This window comes from Chrysemys picta, chromosome 5 (genome assembly GCF_011386835.1).
Source record: "Chrysemys picta bellii isolate R12L10 chromosome 5, ASM1138683v2, whole genome shotgun sequence".
Classification (NCBI taxonomy): domain Eukaryota; kingdom Metazoa; phylum Chordata; order Testudines; family Emydidae; genus Chrysemys; species Chrysemys picta.
The window spans coordinates 143,532,663-143,556,463 of NC_088795.1; the positions used below are offsets into that span (position 1 = coordinate 143,532,663).

At 61.0% G+C, this 23,801-nt stretch overlaps 1 protein-coding gene across 2 annotated transcripts in view; it reads left to right on the forward strand.

The window, feature by feature from the left end:
* The window catches only part of LOC101941918 (probable carboxypeptidase X1), a 40,688-nt gene extending 16,980 nt beyond the window's left edge, over positions 1 to 23,708 (forward strand). For both annotated transcript variants that reach the window (XM_065598423.1, XM_065598422.1), the window contains exons 3-14: positions 479 to 588; positions 1,451 to 1,590; positions 1,803 to 1,887; positions 5,111 to 5,261; positions 7,443 to 7,531; positions 7,685 to 7,808; positions 8,687 to 8,883; positions 9,762 to 9,941; positions 10,665 to 10,962; positions 17,086 to 17,225; positions 19,778 to 19,880; positions 20,944 to 23,708. In XM_065598423.1, the coding sequence (XP_065454495.1) occupies positions 479 to 588; positions 1,451 to 1,590; positions 1,803 to 1,887; positions 5,111 to 5,261; positions 7,443 to 7,531; positions 7,685 to 7,808; positions 8,687 to 8,883; positions 9,762 to 9,941; positions 10,665 to 10,962; positions 17,086 to 17,225; positions 19,778 to 19,880; positions 20,944 to 21,296 (1,970 nt within the window). In that variant the 3' untranslated portion in view covers positions 21,297 to 23,708. The remainder of the gene's footprint in view (positions 1 to 478; positions 589 to 1,450; positions 1,591 to 1,802; positions 1,888 to 5,110; positions 5,262 to 7,442; positions 7,532 to 7,684; positions 7,809 to 8,686; positions 8,884 to 9,761; positions 9,942 to 10,664; positions 10,963 to 17,085; positions 17,226 to 19,777; positions 19,881 to 20,943) is intronic.
* Positions 23,709 to 23,801: the final 93 nt, after the last annotated feature.

Here is a 23,801-nt window from a genome sequence, read left to right on the forward strand (position 1 = left end):
GACAGGGAGCTGGGAGTGCGGAGCTCTGCCCCGCGGGTACGTCTGGGGGAGTTTGCAGTCAGTGCCGGGGAGGGCTCTGAGCAGGGCTCACTGGGGCCCGGGTGATGCTAAGTGCAGAGGGCGGCAGGGTCCAGCCAGATTTGGTACTGGCTGTCACCCAGACCATGGGCCCCTGGACATCACATCCCACTTGACGCCAGCCAGTGAGAGAAGGAGAGAGATCGTCCCTGACACCCCAGGGTGCCCAGCCCGGCTGGTCTGCCCCTGGGTGGGGTCTCCCCATTGTTCAGGGGATGGGATTCCAGGGGGAGCGGCTCCTGGCCCGGCCTCCCTCTCCTCCTGCCCCTGTTGCTGGCCGAGGCTCCAGGGAGGAGAGGTTTGTTTGCAGGCCACTGGAGTTGCACCAAGGATGCCTTTGGCCCCTCTGGCTTTTCTTTAAGCTGATTTTCTTTCCTTTCCCCCTTCGGCCTCCCACCAGAATGTCCCCCGCTGGGGCTGGAGTCTCTGAGGGTGTCGGACTTCCAGCTACGAGCCTCCAGCATCAAGCGCTACGGACTGGGTGCCCACCGGGGACGCCTCAATATACAGGTGTGCTGTGCCGGGGGGAGGGGGAGCCCTTTCCTTCAGAGCGAGGCCTCTCCCCGCCCCCATGGCAGTTACCTGGCCACCAGCTGGGCGTCTTCTCCCTCCAGGGGCTCTGGGGTGCCATCCTGACAGCTCCAAAGAGGACGGCTCCTGGCTGCAGCCCCAGCCCCCTCACCTAATTCTCTCCCCCCCCAGCAGGGTCACCCCATCCGTCCCCCACACTAGCCTCTTCACTGCGCCGTCTTCCACTGGAGGGTGAGAAACCTCCCGCGGCAGCTGACTAAAGGGTCCTGCTGAGCATTTCCCCTCCCCAGTAGGGGGCGCCGCCATCGGGCACTGAAATGTACATAACGACCCGGCAGCCCCCCCCACCCCCCGCCTTTCCATTTCGTTCAGAGCCGGAGAACTGGGCCCGTTTCTGCGGGGAGGGTTGGGGGGATTTCTGCACAGCTCCGTGGATTTCCCCACTGAAACCAGGGCTCTGTTTTCTAGCCAGGATGTGAGGATTTTGGGTGGGAAGCTGCCCCGTTCCCGGTAGCATGGTGGCTCCCGCTGACCTGCGCCCCTGATGTGGGGGAGCGCTCGTGACGTCTGGCCCAAGTCGCTCAGACTAGTCAGACCTGCGCAGAGCTGGTGAATTTCCCCGCAGTTCTGGGGGGGCGATGAGCCACAGGGCCGGCTCGGGCTGGGTTACCTGTTCGCAGTAGCGCTCGCTATCTCGGGCGGGGCAGTACCTGCCGCAGGGAGCCCCAAGGAGCCCAGCTCCCCGGGGCACTGGCAAGGGAACTCCCAGCGCACAGCTTCCCACGCTCCGCGGCTGCCCCCACGGTGACCTCCCGCCGATCTCTGTTCCCCCCCGCCGCAGTCCGGGATTCACGACGGTGACTTCTACGACGGAGGCTGGTGTGCCGGCCACGAGGACCGGGACCAGTGGCTGGAGATCGATGCCCGGCGGCCGACCCGTTTCACCGGCATCATCACACAGGGCCTGAACTCCATCTGGACGTAAGCAGCTAGTGAAGGGGAGGGGAGAGCGCGGGGTGATGGATCTGGGGCCGCAGCCACTGGCTGGGTCAGCGAGCCCCTCATCGTGATATCTAGGCTCTCGGACAGCTCTTGTGGGGCTATCAGTGAAGAGGACCAGGGTCCCTATAAACCCCTCAGTGCTGGTGACTGACCCCCACCGCTGATTCTCTCTCCCCCTCTTCCCCATGTAGTTACGACTGGGTGACCTCCTACAAAGTCCAGTTCAGTAACGACACACACAGCTGGCAGCCAGGCAGGAACGGGACGGAGGAGGTGGTGAGTGTGGGCGCCCCAGCCCCGGGGCAGCGCGGGGACGGGAGGCTGGTGGGGCGACAGGCGAGCACCGGGGCGAATGGGCTCTTTTATAGTCGGTGGCTGTGGGTGGCAGCGCCTGCCGGGGCCTCGAGGACTTGGGGACGGAGGTGCGGGGTCAGAGCCTCCGGATTTCGCTGAGCTGTGCGCGGCCCCCCACGGGCACGGGCAGGGCACTGGGCACTTTAAGCGACATTTGCTGCCCTGGAGCCTGGGGTCAGGCTGTGCCAGGTGTGACAAAGCGGTTCTGGCGGAACCCAACTGAGAGTGCCAACTCAGGACAAATTGCTTAAACAGGGCAGTTGCAGCCCAAGGCTGGGGTGTTTTCCACCTCTAAGGCAAACCAAACCAGCCAGACTAAGGGAACTTCGGTCTCACCCCACTGGCTAACCACAAGTCTCTCAAGCAATCTCCTTCGACACTCCAGTTTCCCAGTATAACCACCAGTGCCACTCGTACGGGGACAAATGGTTATGAAAACCAGTACCCAAGTAACAGAAAAAGGTTCTCCTGATCCCAAAGGACCAAGCCCCAGACCCAGGTCAATATACAAATCAGATCTTTCCCACAAATCACGCTGTTGCCAATCCTTTAGAATCTAAAATCTAAAGGTTTATTTATAAAAGGAAAAAGATAGAGATGAGAGTTAGAATTGGTTAAATGGAATCAATGACATACAGTAATGGCAAAGTTCTTGGTTCAGGCTTGCAGCAGCAATGGAATAAACTGCAGGTTCAAATCAAGTCTCTGGAATACATCCCCCGCTGGGATGGGTCCTCAGTCCTCTGTTCAAAGCTTCAGTTTGTAGCAAAGTTCCTCCAGAGGTATGAAGCAGGATTGAAGACAAGATGGAGATGAGGCATCAGCCTTCTATAGTCTTTTCCAGGTGTAAGAACACCTCTTTGTTCTTACTGTGGAAAATTACAGCAAAATGGAGTCTGGAGTCACATGGGCCAGTCCCTGCATACTTTGCTGAGTTACAAGGTGTATCTGCCTTCTCTCAATGGGTCCATTGTATAGCTGATGGTCCTTAATGGGCCATCAAGCAGGCTAGGCAGAGCTAATCTCAGCTTGTCTGGGATGTCACCCAGAAGCATAGCATAAGTTTGCCATACAGACAGTATAGAGCCAATATTCATAACTTCGACCATAAAACTGATACATACATATAGACAGCATAATCATAACCAGTAAACCATAACCTTGTCCTAGACACCCCATTTAACCCCCTTTATACAAGATTTGGGTGCCACTACAGGACCTTGGTTGCAACAATGATCTATACGGTCCCAGTTTATGTCAATAACGTCACACCAGGCCAGACCCCCATCCTGAGGGCGCCCCTCACTCACCTCGGGGGCCTTTCCCCCAGCAGCAAGAGCCATGACGGCCCCCCAATGGGACCGGACCCCTCCCTGCTCCCGGCACCAGCCAGTCTGCGGAGGGTTAATAGAGCTGCGTGGGCTGGGCTGGTCTGTAGCTCATCCTGTGCCCCCCCCACCTCCCAGCATCAGCTGGGCTCCATCCTCAGCACAAAGAGCTTCTGTCTGGGGGAGGGGGGGCGGGGGGGACAGCTCTGCTTCCCCTGGCAGCCCCCAGCCCCGGGCAAAATCCCTCCCTCCCAGGCTGGAGGGGGTGAGTGTGTGTGTGTCCATGTGTGTAAATAAATCAGTGCAGTGCGTGTGTGTACAGACGAGCAGTGTGTGTGTGTTACAGACGAGCAGTGTGTGTGTGTGTGTGTGTGTGTGTGTGTGTTATAGACGTGCAGTGCGTGTGCGTGTACAGACGTGCAGTGTGTGTGAACAGACGTGCAGTGTGTGTGTGTGTTACAGACGTGCAGTGTGTGTGTGTACAGATGTGCAGTGTGTGTGTGTTACAGATGTGCAGTGTGTGTGTACAGACGTGCAGTGTGTGTGTGTGTGTGTGTGTTACAGACGTGCTGTGTGTGTGTGTACAGACGTGCTGTGTGTGTGTGTGTGTTACAGACGTGCAGTGTGTGTGTGTGTGTGTGTTACAGACGTGCTGTGTGTGTGTGTACAGACGTGCTGTGTGTGTGTGTGTGTTACAGACGTGCAGTGTGTGTGTGTGTGTGTGTTACAGACGTGCTGTGTGTGTGTGTACAGACGTGCTGTGTGTGTGTGTGTTACAGACGTGCAGTGTGTGTGTGTGTGTGTGTACAGACGTGCAGTGTGTGTGTCCGCGCTATAGAATTCGCTGTGCTCTGACCTCTTCCTGCCCAATCTTTTGGGAAAGAACTGAGTTCGGAAAGAGGCAGAAAGCAATCAGCCTGGCGGGGGGAGGGGAGGAACCGGCAGCTCCCAGCCCCCTCTGCACTAGGGGGAGACGGTCCCGCCTGGCTCGTCCCATCTCACTGGCGCCCCCGAGAGGGAGCCAGGCCCCCCGGGGGGGGGCAGTGGGGGTGGGCTTGTGGCCGGGCGGTGAGTGGGTGTCTGTGAGAGTCCCACACTGCACTCTGTGGCTCTCTCCCTGGGGAGCTCTGAGCTGGCACTGGCCCCGGCGGGCGCCTGGAGCCCTGTTGGCCCGTGGCAGAGCAGCTGTTGGTTTCCCTGGGGTTTGGCACGTCCCTGTGGCACAAGCCTGGGTCTGGTGCCAGGTTCCAGCCTCTCGCAGGCAGCTCGGGTTGAATGGGAGCCAGGGGGAGTAGGCGGGGGCTGGGGCGGACGTAACCCTTTGGGTTCTGGTCCCGGGCCCTCGGAGCTGCCAACTGGGCAATGCGGACGCTGGACCCAGCTGCTGCTTCTCTAGTGCCAGGCCACACGGCGCGGCTCTCGCTGCCTGGCAGTCCAGAGCCTGGGAGAATCCCGGCTTGTGTTTGAAGAAGGACTCAGCATCCCGCCCCGGGAGGAGGGCTGGGCGTGTGGCCTGGAGAGGCTCTGGGCAATGGAGGCAGTGGGCTGCGATGCGAGTGGGCGCTGTCCTGCTCAGAGCAGGGGGAGATCCGGTCTGGGGCGCAGGCGGGAGGTCAATGACTCCAAGGGCAGGGGGCAGCCTGGGGGAACCCTGCTCCGGCTGCTGGGGGGTGCAGGGCTGGAGGCCCTGGGCCTGGCACGCCAGCCCCTGTCACCAGCACCCACCTCCCCCAGAAGGACGAGTATTTATAACGGGGATAAGAAGGAGCCTCGCAAGCAGCCGAAGGCCAGGGCCGCATCCGTCTGTCTGTCTCTAGGTGTTCCTGGGGAACAAGGACCCCGAGACGCCCGTGCTCAATGCACTCCCCACCCCGGTGGTGGCGCGCTACATCCGCATCAACCCCCAGACCTGGTTTGAGAACGGCACCATCTGCCTGAGGGCTGAGATCCTGGGCTGCCCCTTGCCAGGTAGGACGCGCTGCTGGGGTGGGCTTCATAGAATCATAGATTATAGGACTGGAAGGGACCTCGAGAGGTCATCGAGTCCAGTCCCCTGCCCGCATGGCAGGACCAAATACTGTCTAGACCATCCCTGATAGACATTTATCTAACCTACTCTTAAATATCTCCAGAGACGGAGATTCCACAACCTCCCTAGGCAATTTATTCCAGTGTTTAACCACCCTGACAGTTAGGAACTTTTTCCTAATGTCCAACCTAGACCTCCCTTGCTGCAGTTTAAACCCATTGTTTCTGGTTCTATCCTTAGAGGCTAAGGTGAACAAGTTCTCTCCCTCCTCCTCATGACACCCTTTTAGATACCTGTAAACTGCTATCATGTCCCCTCTCAGTCTTCTCTTTTCCAAATTAAACAAACCCAGTTCTTTCAGCCTTCCTTCATAGGTCATGTTCTCAAGACCTTTAATCATTCTTGTTGCTCTTCTTTGGACCCTTTCCAATTTCTCCACATCTTTTTTTAAAATGCGGCGCCCAGAACTGGACACAATACTCCAGCTGAGGCCTAACCAGAGCAGAGTAGAGCGGAAGAATGACTTCTCGTGTCTTGCTCACAACACACCTGTTAATGCATCCCAGAATCATGTTTGCTTTTTTTGCAACAGCATCACACTGTTGACTCATATTTAGCTTGTGGTCCACTATAACCCCTAGATCCCTTTCTGCCGTACTCCTTCCTAGACAGTCTTTTCCCATTCTGTATGTGTGAAATTGATTTTTCCTTCCTAAGTGGAGCACTTTGCATTTGTCTTTGTTAAACTTCATCCTGTGTAACTCAGACCATTTCTCCAATTTGTCCAGATCATTTTGAATTATGACCCTGTCCTCCAAAGTAGTTGCAATCCCTCCCAGTTTGGTATCATCCGCAAACTTAATAAGCGTACTTTCTATGCCAATATCTAAGTCGTTGATGAAGATATTGAACAGAGCCGGTCCCAAAACAGACCCCTGCGGTACCCCACTCGTTATGGCTTTCCAGCAGGATTGGGAACCATTAATAACAACTCTCTGAGTACGGTTATCCAGCCAGTTATGCACCCACCTTATAGTAGCCCCATCTAATTTGTATTTGCCTAGTTTATCGATAAGAATATCATGCGAGACCGTATCAAATGCCTTACTAAAGTCTAGGTATACCACATCCACCGCTTCACCCTTATCCACAAGGCTCGTTATTCTATCAAAGAAAGCTATCAGATTGGTTTGACACGATTTGTTCTTTACAAATCCATGCTGGCTGTTCCCTATCACCTTACCACCTTCCAAGTGTTTGCAGATGATTTCCTTAATTTCCTTAGCTTGTCCGTGTGCTCTCCCTCCTGACCACCCAGGAGCTATAGGCCAGGTCAAGCCCTGAAGCATGAACATTTCTGTCCCTCCCAGCGCGCTCGGGTATTTTAAAGTATTTACTGGTATAATTCTTGTCATCTTGTTCTCCTGGAGGTGCTGGCCAGGCCCTGTAGTTTAGGGTGAGTTTTGCACTTGAAGCAGGGATATAGCCTCTCTTCCGGAGGGAAAAGACTGTGTATCCTCCCACGCCAGGCAGCCCGGACTCTGAGCCCAGCACGCACGGGCTGAGGTGTTACACCTGGATCCGCGAATTAGGTTGTGAACAAAAATGAATTCTGAAAATGGGTCCTTTAAGAAACGCAGCCCGCAGCGTCAGACCAGCTTTGTCCCTGTTGACATCTGCTCAGGTATTGGCCGTTTACACCCAGAGCGGCTGAGAGGTGGGTCTGGAGCAAGGGATAGATTTGTAGGTAACTTGTTAGGCTGACTGGTCATTTTTTGCCGTTATTCGCCATAAGAGGGAGTTTCTCTATCAGCAGAGGCTGCACAATAATCTTCGTCAGCGACGCTTGGGGCTAACTGGCCTCTTCCCAAAATGGTGGCCGCCTCTCCTTGTTCTAAACGGGACGCAAGCCGACCTCAGCGAAGGGCCTTCTCAGACCGGAAAGAGGCCGGGGGCTGCCCTTAGCCAAGATGGCCGCTGCCTTCATCCAACTGCTGAGGGCAGCTTCACCTGGCCCCAGCTGGGGAGAATGGGGGCTGGCGGCCCGCGGGCGAACACGGGAGCGCTTGGTGCCTGGACCTGGCGCCGGCCCCAAATTTCACGCCCGACTTTCCCTGCAGACCCCAACAACATCTACTCCTGGGAGAACGAGCCGGCGGTGACCGACAAGCTGGACTTCAGGCATCACAACTACAAGGAGATGAGAAAGGTACGTTCCCTTCGCTCCCTGCCTCCACACGGCTGGGGCAGGCAGCTCCCGCCCTGTGCCCACCCCTCGCGGTGCCCGCCGCCGGCAGGGAAGGCAGGCACGCGTTGGCCAGCCCCGGCAGGAGAGGCTAGCCGTGCCCCTTGCCCTTCACAGCTGATGAAGGAGGTGAACGAGGAGTGCCCCAACATCACCCGGGTCTACAGCATCGGGAAGAGCTACCTGGGCCTGAAGATGTACGTGATGGAGATCTCGGACAACCCCGGGCAGCACGAGTTGGGTGAGTCCCCTCAGCACGGGGCAGAGGGGAGACGCCACCGGCATCGCTTCTCAGCCGCACCCCCGGCGCTGGCGGACGGAGAGGGAGAGCTCGGGTTGCTGCCCCTCGTGCCACACACAGAGAGTCCCATTTTGGTCGGGGGGACATCCATCTACACCCCTGCTCTGCTGCCCCATGTCCCACGAGGCTGGCCTGGCTGAACTCCACCCCGAGCCAGGGTGCCCCGCTGAGTATGCCCCCAGGCGCCCTCCCCCCCCGAGCCAGGATGCCCCGCTGAGTCTGCCCCCAGACACACCCCTAGAGCCAGGGAGCCTGCTGGGTCTGCCCCCAGACACCCCCCCGAGCCAGGGCACCGCTGAGTCTGCCCCCACAGCCACCCTCCCCGAGCCAGGGTGCCCCGCTGAGTCTGCCCCCACAGACACCCCCCAGAGCCAGGGTGCCCCGCTGAGTCTGCCCCCACAGACACCCCCCAGAGCCAGGGCGCCCCACTGAGTCTGTCCCCAGGCGCCCTCCCCCCCCGAGCCAGGGCGCCCCGCTGAGTCTGCCCCCAGACACCCCCAGGGCCCGGGCACCTCCCTGCCTGGAGTGTGTGAGGCTCTACCCACATTCAGTGTGTCCTGCCCCCTCTGGGGACGCAGGCAGCACGAACTCCCCCTCCAGAGCCTCAGGCCCAGCTGGCCCAGCCCGGGGCGGTTCCTGGAGCCAGTCTCTGCGTCGCTTCCCCCGGGAGTCTGGCAGGTGGGGGGATTTCCCAGGCGTCCAGCGGCCCCGGGGAGCGGGCGGGGTTGGCCGCGCTCTCAGCCTGGCGCCCGGAGGGTGGCGCTGGGCGGGCGGGCGGGCGGGCGGCTCGTGGGCAGCTGGCTGCGTGTCGCCGGCAGGGGAGCCGGAGTTCCGCTACGTGGCCGGGATGCACGGGAACGAGGTGCTGGGCCGTGAGCTCCTGCTCAACCTGATGCAGTACCTGTGCGGCGAGTACACCCGGGGCAACCCCCGCGTTGTCCGGCTGGTGAGCGAGACCCGCATCCACCTGCTGCCCTCCATGAACCCCGACGGCTACGAGACGGCCTACAAGCTGGTAGGGCCCGCGCCCAGGGGAGGGCAGCTCCGGCCGGGCGGCACTGCGGGGCCCGGGGGACCCGTGGGCACGGCCTCACGGCCACTCAGGGGCCCCTGCGGACGCAGGGCGGCGCCACTGCCGGGCTCAGGGGACCAGGCAGTACAGCCGCACTGGGCACCAGCCGGGTTGGCTCCGAGAGGGGTGGCCTGGGAATCCCGGCCTGGCGACGGGGCTGGGTCCCTCTCTGCGCCCTGCCAATGCAGGGCCGGGCGAGGGCTGAACGTCCGCACGCTCTGCTCCCGTGAAGCCAGCAGGAGGCGCTCTCAGCACGCCCGGCCGGCACAGTTCAGTGCTGCTGGCAGGTGCTGGTACGGCAGAGGGCGCCCCAGGCGGGAATACGGGCAGGGCTCTCGGGAACTTTAACCCAGTTCGCTCCTGGGGCGAGGCAGCTGAGCGGCGTGTGCCTGCAAGGGCCCGGCGCGGAGCAGGGAGTGGGCCAGAGGGGCCTGGCGGGCTCTAGGGGGACGGCCCCATGAACGGCGCTAGGGGCTGTCCGTGGAGCGCCCCGGCTGAGGGCAGTGAGGGTGATGGGGATCCCAACACAGACGCACGGGGAGGAAGGGGGGGCGACACGGGATGGGGGGCAGATGATGAGGAGGGAGGGGGCTGGAAGGGGGCACGAGGGCCCCTCTGGCTGGTGTGGGCTGGAGGGAGGGAGGCAGACGGGGGTGGGAGGGCCGTGGCAGCCAGGGGATGTCACGGTGGCCCAGCCGTTATTGGGGGTCTCTGATCTGCGGTGGCTCTGAGCCCCACCTGCTCTGAATGTGCCCCAGAGAGCGGGGGGGGGGGGGCGGGGGAGGAGGAGCTGAGCTCTCCCACCGCTCCCCCCCCCGCAGGGCTCGGAGCTGGTGGGCTGGGCCATGGGCCGCTGGACCTACGAAGGCATCGACCTCAACCACAACTTCGCTGACCTCAACACGGCCCTGTGGGATGCAGAAGACAACGAGCTGGTTCCTCACAAGTTCCCCAACCACTATCTCCCCATCCCGGAGTACTACACCTTCGCCAACGCCACGGTGAGTCCCGCTGGCCGCACGGGGCGGGGTGGGGATGGGGCAGTGCGGGATAGGGGGCGCTGTGGAACAGGGGGTGTTGTGGAATGCGGGGACAGGGCAGTGCAGGTACGGGGAAGCTGTGGAGGACATAGGGGCACTGTGGGGTGCAGGGGACATGGGGAGATATGGGGTGCGGGGGGCAGGGGGTGCTGTGGAGTGCGGGGGGCAGGGGCGCTGTGGAGTGCAGGGGCGCTGTGGGGTGCGGGAGACGTGGGGGGCTGTGGGCTGCAGGAGCGGGGTGCAAGGGGTGCAAGGGGTGCAGGGGACATGGGGGGGCTGTGGGGTGCAGGGATGGATGGGGCTGGGAGACCTGGGGATTCTCCTTGCTGGAAGGCAGAGTGAGGGGCGGGGGCTGGGGTGACGGATGCGAACCGGGGTATTCTGGGCCTGCTGCCCAGCGGCTCTCACGTGCCAGCGGTGGCAGTGGGACGATCCAGGCCCCGAGGGGGAGCCGGGTTCATGCCAGGGGCCTACAGACACCATGGCCACCCGGCTCCTCCTGCAGCCCTTCACCCCAGGGTGAAGCAGGTGTGAGGTGCTGCCCGGGTGGAATGGCAGCCCCTCGCACGGGAGCCAGTCCCAGCCAAGCGTCAGGCCACGTGCTTCACACTCCATCCCTGCCCTCAGCGCCGGGGGGCCCTTGTCCCCCCCAGCGCTCTGAGGCCGAGGCCTGTCCCTGCCCAGGTGGCCCCGGAGACCCGCGCCGTCATCGACTGGATGCAGAAGTTCCCCTTCGTGCTAAGCGCCAACCTGCACGGGGGGGAGCTGGTGGTGACCTACCCCTACGACATGACCCGCACCTACTGGAAGGCCCAGGAGCTGACGCCCACGCCCGACGACGCCATCTTCCGCTGGCTCGCCACCGTCTATGCCACCACCAACTTGGCCATGGTGGACGACGAGCGCCGCCTCTGCCACTACGAGGACTTCACCAGGGAGGGCAACATCATCAATGGCGCCAACTGGCACACGGTGCCGGGAAGTAGGTGGCCCCGCTCCGGAGCCTGGGGGGAAGGGCTCTTCGATCCCCTGGGGCAGGGAGGTCCTGGCAGTCCATGTGCCCTGCACTGGACAGGGAGTGGGGTGTCACGGAGTGTGGGGGGACAAGGCCCTGCACCCCCGGCTTCCTGCGATTCACCATGACTCTCAGCCAGCCAGTAAAGCAGAAGGTTTATTTAGACGACAGGAACACAGTCCAAGACAGGTCTTGCAGGCACAGACAACAGGATCCCCCCAGTTAGGTCCATCTTGGGGTCCCAGGGGCACCACAGCCCCGTTGGGGGGTCAGAGCCCCACCTGGGCTCCCCTCCATTACACCAGCCAGCTCCTGAAACTCCAACTCCCTCCAGCATCTCTCACCCACCCTCTCCCCGGCTCCTCCCACAGCCTTTGTTCAGTTTCCCGGGCAGAGGTGTCACCTGGCCTCTAACCCCTTCCTGGGTTCTCACGTTACATGCTCAGGTATCTTCCCTTGAGGCCAGTCTCCCATCCCCCAATGCAGACCATCCCAGCCACACTCCCCTGCAACCTTCCCAAGCCAACACTCCCCACTCAGTATTCAAAGACCGTATTAAGAACAGTCCCAGTTCGTCACATTTCTCCCCCATCGAGACCGAACTGAGCGGGGTCACTTCAGCCAGTGACCTGGGGAAGTTCGAACCTACCCACGTTCCCATGGATGCCCCAACATCCCTCCTGTCATGGACTCACAGGTCGTGCCCACTCTTGGCCCTGTGCGGTCCGTGGGGGGTGCCCCTTTCAGTGCGACAGCCCTTCTCGGGGGTCCACTCTCTCTTGGGATTAGGCCCCACCATCTCCTGGAGCCGCACCTCTCTGAGCCTTAGCACGTCTGTCTCTCGCCGTGGGCCCCCTCAGGGAGTTCACTCGCTCTGGACCCCCCCGAGCCTCCACCCCCGAAGGAGATGATGCCCCCTGTTCTCTAGACCGGAGCGACTCTCAGCCAGCGTAACACAGGAGGGTTTATTGAGAGTTGAACACAGCACAGGAAACTCTCAGGGCCTCAGGCCTGGCCTCCCTCAGCCCAGCACATCCCAGTCTCTCTGCACCCAGGTGGGCTCTGCCTGCTCCCCCTCTCCAGCCCAGAGCCCCCCTGCTCCCAGCTGGGCATCCGAGATCCCTGGTCCCAAGCCCCCCCTCTGTCCATTGTCTTCTCTCCAGGGAAACAGGGTCGTAAACCGGGGCCTCCTCTCCTCACTTCTGTCCTCTGGCTGGAACTGGCTGGTCAGGTCACTGTGTCCTCACTCTGCAGCCCATTGTCCGCCCACTGGCCAGAACCGGCTGCAACTCCTGAGCTGGGTCTCCGGGTCGGGGTCTCAGGTCACCGGTTGCTGGGGTATCCGTCCTTCAGGCCATTGGCTGGGGTCCCAAATTTCCTCTCCTCTGTAACAACAAACTCCCTCTCCTCTCACCTCGTTAAACCAGTAACACCCAGGGAAACTGAGTCCCACTCCCTCCGCATGCAAACCATTGAAACCCCACCGAAAACAAGAAAAAACAAGAAAATCCCCCACTTCGTCACACCTCCCATTCCTTGGTGAGAATTACACCAGGCCCTTCCAGTTTCACGCCCCCCTTTAGGTTGGGTGTGCTCGATGGCACTCGTAGGTCGCATGTGGGAAGGTTTATGCAGCCTGTGCCCTTTTCCCACCCCAATACCCCTGGGGTTCAAACTGGGATTGGGTCTTCTCCCAGCGTTCCAGTCTGGAGGGCTGTGATTCGGGCTCTCTTGGTTCAGAGCCCCCCTTTTGACCTTGGCCACCCTCTGGAAAAGCTCCTCTATGCTGGATGAGGGTCCTAAAGCCGTTTTCCCCTTGTCCCAGGCCTTCCTCCCCCTCTGACAGGGGTCACAGGATCGGTAGTACTGTCGGACAGTAACAAAGACCCCAGGCCAGTAAAAGCTCCGTAGCAGCCTCTGCTGGGTACGCCAGGTTCCCTGGTGCCCTGAGAGGGAGATGTCGTGGGCCCGGTACAGCAGCTGGCGGCGATACTTCTGGGGTACCACCAGCTGCCTCCTGATCCCCCCTGACTCCATTTTCCCTGGGGGAGCCCATTCTCGGTACAGGAACCCCTTCTCCCACAGGAACCTTTTCTGGCCACCTCGTCCCATGGTCTGTACCGCACTGAGGTCGGCCAGGTCCCTTATCTTCCGCAAGGAGGGATCTTTCTGCACCTCGGCCTGGAACTCAGCAGCTGGGACAGGGATGGCCACCTGCTCTTTCTCGCCCGCTGGGTCTGAAGCCGCAGCCTCCCTGAGCCGTGTCCCTGGGTGTTCCCTCCCCACCAGGTTAGGGTCCTGCGCCTCGGGCAAGGTACCCACCCCGATGTCAGGGCGCAGTGCCCCTCGCCGGCTCTGGCTACGGGTCATGACCAGGGCACCCTGGGAGTTGCTTGTCCAGTCCTCCAGGTCCCCCCCCATTAACACCTCAGTGGGCAAATGGTGGTGCACCCCCACTTCCTTGGGGCCCTCCTTGGCCCCCCACTTCAGGTGTACCCTCACCACAGGCACCTTGAATGTGGTCCCGCCCACCCCAGTCAGGGTTAGATAGGTGTTGGGCATCACCTGATCTGGAGCTACCACCTCGGGCCGGGCCAGCGTTACCTCAGCACCCGTGTCCCAGTATCCATTGACCTTCCTCCCATCCACCTCCAGGGGAACAAGGCACTCGCTCCGCAGGGACAGCCCCGCGCCCACCCTGTAAATGGAGAACCTTGAGTCTGGAGCATCCAGCCCCCCAGAGGAGCTGGCCTGGGGCACCCCTCCCTCCTGAGCAGTTGGGAAGCTGTCAGCCCCCCTTGTCTGGGCCATCTTCCCCTCGTCCGGCTGGGTCTCTACCAAGTTGACCCTCTGTGGGTTCGGTCTGCTCAGTCTGTCCCTGAGCCTGGGGCACTGGGCCCGTATGTGGCCTCTCTGGCCACAGTAATAGCAGCCCATGTCCCATGAGTCGCCTCAAGCCTGTCGGTTGGTCCTGACACTGGGCGTTCCCCTTGGGACGGGGCTCTCCATGTTTCCCCTTTGGGAGGTCCCAGGGTCACTCTCTTTCCGCATCATGGCGGGCCTGTTCCTTTGGGACTCCTCCCTGTCATCCCCTGCCTGACTGTTCACAAACTCGTCGGCCAGCTGCCCTGCGTGTCGCGGGTTCTCTGGCTTCTGGTCCATCAACCATCGCCTCAAGTCAGATGGGCACTGCTCATACAGGTGCTCCAGTATGAATAGGTCAAGCAGGTCCTCTTTAGCTTGGGCCCCAGCTGTCCACTTGTGGGCATACCCCTGCATCCGGTTGGCTAGTTGTAGGTATGTGACCTCATGGGTTTTACGCTGACTCCAGAATCTTTTCCGGTACATCTCAGGGGTCAGCCCAAACTCGCAGAGCAGGGCCTTTTTGAACAGTTCGTAGTCCCCTATCTCCGCCCCTTTCAGTCGGCTGTACCCCTCCCTGGCTGTGGAGTCTGGTAAGGGGGTGAGAAACTGGAGCCTGTCTGCAGGGTCAGTTCGCAGCTCGCAGGCTGTGCAGCTCGCAGGCATACTCAAAGGCTGTCAGGAAGGTATCCATGTCCTCCCTCTCCTTACGCTGGGCCAGAAAGCACTTATCAAAGCTCTTCGCAGTCTTGGGTCCCCCCTCGCTCACCGCAGCCAGGGCCCCACTGCTCCTCAGCCTGGCCCGCTCCAGCTCATGCTGACGCTGTTTCTTCTCATGCTGATGCTGCTTTTCCCATTCTTCCCACTCCTGCTTCAATTCTTGCTTCCTTAACTCGAGCTATTCCCGTCTCATCTCCCTGTCATATTCCAGCCGCCTCCGCTCCCGGGACGGGGAGCTCCGCTGGGACGATCCCCTGCTGGCCGCCGGGGTCAGGGTGCCCTCGGTATTCGCTGGGCTTCCCCCAACCTCTCCCCTAGGTATAGGTAGGCAGGGTCTCGGGATGTTCTCGGCAGCAGTCTGACCCCTCCCAGCCATATCAGGCCCCGGGGTCCCTGCTGCATCCGCCGGGCGGCTTCCCTCAGGGACAGGGCTCGGTTCATCCAAACGATCCCTCTCCTCCAGCTGGGCAATGAGCTGTTCTTTGGTGGACCTCCCAATGCGCAGCCCCCTCTGCCTGCACAGCTCCACCAGGTCGCTCTTAAGGCGTTTAGCATCCATCCTCCTGCTGGCCACTCGCCGGCCTGTGCTCTCCGCTTTCCACCATTCCAGGGGGGTCCCGAGTGTGCCAGCCCTTCTTCAGGTCACCACCTCTCTGCCAGGGTCAAGCTGCAGACTCCTCCGCCCCGGGACCGCTCGCTGCAATCCCCCAGGCGACCCTGTTACTGCAAAAGTCCTTTTCTCTGGTCACACACTCCCAGAGGTTAATTGCCCCCTGAACCGTCTCTCTCTGACTCTTCAGCATGCCTGGTTCCCATCAATCCCCCTTCATTTACTTCTCCCCAGTCACTTACTGTAGGAAGCGCCGTCCACGGGGTGCAGTAGATCCCACCGCTCCCACCAGTTGTCATGGAGTGTGGGGGACTCAGGGCCCTGTACCCCCGGCTTCCTGCTATTCACCATGACTGTGGTGGGTCTGTGGGTTGGAGCCCCGTCGTGTCCCGAGACCCCTGTGCTGGGAGTGATCCTGGCTGTGCCCTGCCCGGGGCACTGGCTGGCACTCGGGGGCGGGGAGGACCTCATTGTGTTTGGGATGGAGCTTCTTGGCTCAGGATGCAGACAGGCCTTCCCCAGCTGCCCTCTGGCCAGACCCGGCTGAAACAGCTTCTGCCGCTGTGTCCATCGCTCAGGAGTGACCCTGCACGCGGGGCCCGTCGCTGCCGCGCGACCCTCCGGTAACCGACCGGGGCGCGGGGCCCGTCGCTGCCGCGCGACCCTCCGGTAACCGACCGGGGCGCGGGGCCCGTCGCTGCCGCGCGACCCTCCGGTAACCGACCGGGGCGCGGGGCCCGTCGCTGCCGCGCGACCCTCCGGTAACCGACCGGGGCGCGGGGCCCGTCGCTGCCGCGCGACCCTCCGGTAACCGACCGGGGCGCGGGGCCCGTCGCTGCCGCGCGACCCTCCGGTAACCGACCGGGGCGCGGGGCCCGTCGCTGCCGCGCGACCCTCCGGTAACCGACCGGGGCGCGGGGCCCGTCGCTGCCGCGCGACCCTCCGGTAACCGACCGGGGCGCAGGACAAATGCAAAGTGCTCCACTTAGGAAGGAACAATCAATTGCACACATACAGAATGGGAAGAGACTGTCTAGGAAGGAGTACGGCAGAAGGGGATCTAGGGGTTATAGTGGACCACAAGCTAAATATGAGTCAACAGTGTGATGCTGTTGCAAAAAAAGCAAACGTGATTCTGGGATGTATTAACAGGTATGTTGTGAGCAAGACACGAGAAGTCATTCTTCTGCTCTACTCTGCTCTGGTTAGGCCTCAGCTGGAGTATTGTGTCCAGTTCTGGGCACTGCATTTCAAGAAAGATGTGGAGAAATTGGAGAGGGTCCAGAGAAGAGCAACAAGAATGATGAAAGGTCTAGAGAACATGAGCTATGAGGGAAGATTGAAAAAATTGGGTTTGTTTAGTCTGGAGAAGAGAAGACTGAGAGGGGACATGATAGCAGTTTTCAGGTACATAAAAGATTGTTACAAGGAGGAGGGAGAAAAATTGTTCTTCTTAACCTCTGAGGATAGGACAAGAAGCAATGGGCTTAAACTGCAGCAAGGGAGGTTTAGGTTGGACATTAGGAAAATTCCTAACTGTCAGGGTGGTTAAACACTGGAATAAATTGCCTAGGGAGGTTGTGGAATCTCCATCATTGGGGAATTTTAAGAGACGGTTGGACAAACCCCTGTCAGGGATGGTCTAGATAATTAGTCCTGCCACAAGGGCAGGGGACTGGACTAGATGAACCTCTCGAGGTCCCTTCCAGTCCTATGATTCCATGAATTACAAACCAGGGCGCAGGGCCCGTCGCTGCCGAGTGACCCTCCAATAACCAACCAGCTGCAGGGCCCAACACCCTGCTGTATTTCCCATTCCAAGTGCAGGCTGCCGTAAGGAGCTCAGCTCACTTCTCTGGCGTGGCACCAGATCGCCCCGTGCTTGTCTCCCTGTGCAGGTATGAACGACTTCAGCTACCTGCACACAAACTGCTTTGAGGTCACTGTAGAGCTGTCCTGCGACAAGTTCCCGCACGAGTCCGAGCTGCCCAGGGAGTGGGAGAACAACAAGGAGTCCCTGCTGGTCTTCATGGAGCAGGTGCATGTCCTGGCCTAAGGGGGGCACTCCAGGGCCAGGGCAGTCCCGAAACCTTGCCTGGCTCCTGGACGTGGGTATCTAGGGCAGCGCCTCCTGGAGCTTCTCCGTGGAGGTCACGTGGCCCTGTGGGAGCTGGGCAAGGCCCCCGGAGCGGCTGCTCCGGCCAAGGCAGGTTCTGGCTGGGTGTTGGTGCTAGCAGTGAACCCGTCACGGCGCCAAGGCTGGAGAGACACGGGGCAGCACTTACCCACTTGGGAGGGAGGGAGACCCAGTGGGTAGAGTATGGAACTGGGTGTCACTCAGGACAAAACCCAATCCCCTAGCCCTTGAGCTAAAGGGGAATCACCATTAGCTGATAGCAGTGTAGGGGCAATGACACACAGAGTAATTCTGAATCCAGCCAGCAAAGGGCAATATGCACATGCATGCACAAGCACACAGTGCCCGGGGCTTGATAACAGGTTTTTAAAGGCTAGTCAGAAGATCATGGAAGATCGAGATGAGAGAGACGTTAGATATTAGCTCCCACAGTCCCCAGACGCAGGGCACAGCAGATGTGAATGCCATCACACGGCTGTACACGGGGGTGCCGTCCCTTCCAGAGGCAGGGCAGCCCCAGATGCACGGCGCTTCGGTTTGTAGCTGAAATGTCCTCTGGACAGAGCCACAAAACCAGCCTCTCAGGCCCTGCCACCAGCAGCTCTGAGTTCCTCCAGCAGACGTGATCGGAGTAACAAGGAACGGCATAAAGCAGCCTGTTGGTTCCAGCTGAGACAGGCAAGCCCCTCCCGACCATGCCAAGCAGCCTTGGCAGTGCCTTCAGGAGAGCATGAAAAGACAGGCAGAGCACCCGGCCATGCCAACCACTGTGTGGCAGGGGCTGCTGGGGGGACACAGCTAAGAAGGGAAGAACGGGGTTGGTTAAAAGACAAGACGGGGAGTCAAGAAACCCGGGCTGTATTCCCTGCCATGCTGCAGCCTTGGGGTCTGCTCCCCTGCCCCCCTGCACCAGGTACAGCGCCCCCACCTGGCCTCGCAGGGAGAACAGACATCGGTTGTGCCTCCTGTTTTATTTATAACACACAAAATCCCAGATTCTGCAAATGGTCATTGATCTACAGAGCCATTTGTCCCCGTCGCATCACCCCGCCTGCAGGGTGCCAGCAAACAGCTCCTCTCTGCAGCCCAGAGTCCTGCTTTCAGGAGAGAAATTCCGTCTGTAGCCACTACAGTGGTGCCAAAAGGCCTTATCCGTTTGCCACCTGTCAATTACATGGAGGCCAGGGGCCCCCCAAACAATAAATAGTGAATTCTGGGGGGCCGGCGGGGGCAGCGACGCCTTCCTGAGGGATGTTCGCCCTTGTCGACACTGGGACTTTCACCCCCCGCCCATGCAGCAGCCTGCGTGCACTGCCTAGCGTAGACACTACTCGTGCAGTGCAATGCGATTTGCACCTGTGCAGTTTAGCCTCGTTTCAAACTACACCAGTGCTCAAACCCCAGGGTAGACGAGGCCTGACACCGTCCCACGTCCCCAGGGATGGGCACTTGCCGAGATTCACTGAGCACACGTTGGACATACACACGGCCCGTACACCAGCAGCTGCTGGGGGCTGCAGAGGTCACTGTGGGGCAATGATCCACCGGGGGGAATAGCGGGTAATTGGGGTCAGCTCTCCATGCCAGCTCGGTCCCTTGAGTGGCGTGTGCCAGGCAGGCAGGGGGCCCAGCCTCAGCTCTTCTCTCACCCGTGTGGGCAGCCCACACGTTTCACACCCTTCTCCAACAGGCTTGGCCGGGCCGTGTAAGGTGGTGGTTTGTTAATCTCTGGGCTCTCACAGCTGGTACCCCTGGGGCTCAGTGCTGGGCACCTCAGAGAATGGCAAAGGGTAGGGAGTCCCAGGCAGCGAGGCTGGCCAGCGGCTGAAGGCACTGCTCTCTGGGGAGAGGCTGAAAATTCCCCCTGTCTAGCTGGGCTCCGCGCACACAGACAGGAGAGCCGCTGGGTGATGACTGAAACAGCCGCCGTAGCTGGTACAAGAGGCTGTGCGGAGCTGTGGGGTGAGCTCAGGACGCCTGGGTTCTAACCCTATCTCTGCCACTGGCTCACCGTATGGCCTCAGGCGAACCGCGCCTCCTCCGGAACCAGGGTGGTGACGCTGAGCCCTCTCCACGGGGATAGTCCGTGAGCGCGGCGCGGTGTGACTGGCCGAGGGTGAACGCCCTGGGAGGAGGGGAGGTGTTGGGGCCTGCTGGGGCAATGAGCAGCGATGGAGCAAAGGGAGATCCAGGATCCCCTCCGGGGCGTTTGGCTGCAGGACAAGCAGCCACCCCAGCCATGGGGCACAACCCCCAGCGCTCCGGATGGTTAACCCAGGGCTGGACAAACTGCAGGGAGCCGCCCAGCAGGCGGTGCGTGGACGGTGGTGCCCCATAACCCTGGGCTGGGGGCCGGCTCGCTCTCCCCGCTGTACGCAGGGAGGGGTGGTACCTTGTGGACCATGTGGGCCGGGAACCCCCTCTGAGGTGTGCTGTGTCCGGTGTTTGCCCAGGTCCGCCGGGGCATTAAAGGGGTCGTTCGGGACAAGGACACCGAGCAGGGAATTGCAGACGCCATCATTGCCGTGGACGGCATCAACCACGACGTCAGAACAGGTATCGCAGGCGCCACAGGTCAATCACCGCAGTGACGCCCCTCGCGCTGCGGCCAGAGCAGAACACGGCTTCTGGCCTGCCAGGGCTGCGGGGCAGAGGGACGTGGGGGGGGGCAGTGCCAGCCCCAGCTGTATGGCACGGGGAGACTAGTGAGCCGGGCAGCACTAGCCTCCAGTGGACAGCTGTGGGGTGACATTAGGGGAGCAGCCCTGGGGGGAGCCGGGTCCATGGCCCGCATTAGGGGAGCGGCCCTGAGAAGCCGGGTCTGTGGCCCGTGTTAGGAGAGCAGCCCCGGGGGGGGGGGGGGGGGTGGCCCGCATCAGGGGAGTGGCCCTGGGAGGTGGGGGGGTCCGTGGCCCATATCAGGGGAGCGGCCCCAGGAGCAGGTGTCTGTGTAACCGGCGCTCGCACAAGGCTGTGCTCTACCCCGCGAGCGGCTGGACCAGCCCGCGGCCTGTGGGTGAAGTCCTCACTCCATGGACTCGGTGGCAAAGCTCCCGGCTTCGGTGGGGCCGGGGATTCCTGCTCTGAATGCGCTGCTGGCTCTGAGCCGGCGGGGCTGGGGTGAGGCTCAGGCCTTCGGAGACGCAGGTCCTGGGGTCAGTCCCCCAACCACCCACCCAGGGATGTGCCGATGAGCTAATCCGTCTGGGTGGCTCAGCCCATGGGGAAGGGGGGATGACGGATGGACCTACGGCCCCAGGGGGAAAGGAGCTGGGTGGGGTGGGCTCTGGATGGGTATAAATAGCGGGACTAGGGTGAAATCAGGGAAAGGGAGATGGATGCTGACAGTCAGGGGCCGGCCCCAGCAGTGGGAGCTGTGCTGTGGGACCAGTCACCCCAGCCCCAGACAGCACTGGGGGGAGCAGCGCGGCGTTGGCCCTGGGGAGGGCAGGGCCCAGGCCTTGTCTACGCAGGGCTGCTAGTCGCGGAGGTGGCCGCACAAGCCCAGCCCTCTGCGGACTAGGGCTCAGCAGAGACAGGCGCTAACAGACCCAGCCCTGTGACCCTACCGCCCCTCAGCCCTCACCCGTCACCCCGGCCTTTATTGTCACCCCGGCAGCTTTCGACGGCGACTACTGGCGCCTGCTGAACCCGGGCGAGTATGAGGTCACCGCCGCGGCCGAAGGCTACCACCCCGTCACCAGGACCTGCCGTGTCTCCTACGAGGACAACCCCACCCTCTGCGACTTCCAGCTCACCAAGACGCCCAAGCAGCGGCTGCGCGAGATCCTGGCCAAGGGGGGCAAGATCCCCAAGGACCTGATCCTGCGGCTCCGGCAGCTGCGGCTCCGCAAGCTGAGGGCCCAGCGGCAGGCCCAGGGAGGGGGACTAACCCCTTCTGGACTGTGTGGGGACGTAGAAGAGGGATGTGCTCTGTGTGGCTCGCGGTCCCTCCCCCACACTCTAGTCTAGCGGCTTCTTGCTCCTCTGTGTTGTTTCGTGAGTCTGTAGCGGGGTGTGACTGCCGGCCCAGTGTCCTCCTGGGGCCTGTCCCTTCCTACCTCCTGCCCTGCCCTTCCTGCTCTCCAGCCCGCAGCCCCTGGCTACGTTCCTTGGCAGTCCAGCCCCAAACCTTGCTTCTGAGCACCCAGATGCTCTCAGTTTGGGGGGGGGGGGTACCTGGGCGTGGCAAGAAGACAGCGGAAATCAGTGGTGCAGACAAAGCTGCAGGCGTGTTCCCTAGGGGCACAGGCAGCGGACAGACACCCGGGACGGGCTTTGCCAGTAGAAGAGGACTTTGTAACACCTCAAAGAGCAGCTTTCCCTCAGGAGGGTCTCAGCACGGCTGCTGCCGTCTTAGCCAGACCAGGGACCCCTGTTTAGTGGGTAGAGCCTTTGCCTAAGGACCCTGCAGGGCCCGGTCCAGCCACCCAACAGAGGCCTCTGTTCCGCTCTGCCTGGCCACCGCTTGGCAAATCCCCCAGGAGGAATCCCGCAGGCAGCAGTAACCACAAGGCATTTGGACAGCAGGCCCCGGGGCGTGCAGAAGAAAGGGGAAGGGCCTCAGGAATGGGAGCTGGGCTCAAGGTGAGGGCCATGGCTCTCTGCTCCCGACTGCGATGGGCAAGGAAGGGTCTTGTCCTCTCTCTACCTGAAAGGGGTGAGGTCAGAAGAGGGGGAAATCGCCCGCCCGAGGGAGTTTGCCTTCATTTACACCAGTGAATCCGTTTCTTTGGGGGGTTACTGACACGTGGGGGGCAATCGCTGGGTTAACAAGCAGTTGGCTCAGTAGTTGAGGGGCTACAGGTCCGCGTGGATATATCTGCTGTGAGCCTGCGATGGTTCTGTTGTGCAGTGTAGGGGAGGAATCGCACACGTAGTGAAAGGGGAACAAACCGGGGTGTGTTTGTGGTTGAGCTCAAGAAACAGGCCAGGCAGTGCAGCACCCTGCGTAGCCACGGGGGCGCCCCGTGACGTTCCCCAAGAGCAGCGTTTGGCCCCGGGAAATGCCCTAAGCGGTGTCTATTCGAGTCTCCTGGGCGTGAGCGAGCGGCCGCCACTGATTCCTCGAAACATGCGGAGTCTGCATCTGAGACTCCAGGCTGGCCCTTAAAATAGCTCCTGGCACACAATGGGCATGACGCAAGCAGGACTTCGATTGCCTGGCACGGGGTCTGGCTGGGCAGGAATCCAGGGCAAACATACATCAGTCAGACCGTACCAACCATGGTAGGGTGTGCGCTGGCTGGATTCCCAGATCCCTTGGGAGGAGGGATCCTGGTGCAGTCAGGGATAACCTGGTTCCGCCCCGTTGGTAATGACAGCACAGTTCCCAAGGATGAGCCCTGTAGAATAGCCAGCACGCGCTCGTTTGGCGTTCCATCATCCGACTTCACCGGACCACAGGTGACATCTGGGGGAGCCAATTCCTGGCCAGCGTGGTGGCCACGGCACCCCTCACTGAAACCATCACCTGTGGCACCAATTGTCCCCCCTGGCAGTCTCCTCAGGGCCAACACAAGAGATACCAGCCGCCTTCTCAGCTGCGAGGCGCCCCTCCAGGGCAGGGCAGAAGCACGTTAAGGGGACACAGGTCCTGATTTCGTATTGCTCCAGGTTCCCCGGGCATTACAATTAAAAGGCTGTTACTAAAGAGCTAACTGGCGCCTCGTCCGAGCCCCGACCCAGATCCTAGGCAGAGATGACTCCGCTTGGTGCAGTGAATGGTTCCTGTGGTTTCCTTTCCCCTCAGCCTTTGTTGTCAGGGGTACTTGTGGGAATACAGTTCCTCCCCAGGGCGACTCCAGGAAAGACACTGGAGTTACCCCAGGGATGATGACTTTAGCCTCAGCTCTTTGTTTTCCCAGAGCCCCAGGTGAAGTCACACTCCTCTGCATGAGACGTCACAATTGTTTCCTTGGCACCGGCCTGCGATGTCACAGTCAGAGGCTGAGACTGTGCAGAACAGATGGGCTCCCAGGGCCAGCCGCTGAAAGCCGGAGCGTGTCCGCTGCACCCGCCAGGAGCTGTGGGTGGGTCTCAGCACCGCTCTAGGGTCAGGCCCTCAGCGAACCGAGGACGGTGTCCAGGAACAGCCGCTGCCGAGGGCGTTCAGACGTTACTCAGAGCTCTTCTGTGCAAGCCCAGGGCTAGTGGGCGCTTCGTTCTGCAGGCAGGACCTGACTGGAACAGGGCGTGTAAACAGCAGTGGAGCAATGGCTCGCGGCTCCGACCTAACGGGGGCGGCGAGAAAGGACCACTGCTCGGGTGGGCACTCAGATCAGCACGAGGCGCTGAGGAGTTAACGATACAATGCTGGCATTCGGTGTCCTTGCTAGGCAAGTGACATCCTCAGCAGCAATAAACCTTCGCCGTTTTACCTTCCAGAGCGCGTGGCTGTGGGTTCGTTTCTCGTCACTTCATCGATTTCATTATTAATTCGGTGGGGAACTGCGGGGGGCAGAGACTGGGCGTGTG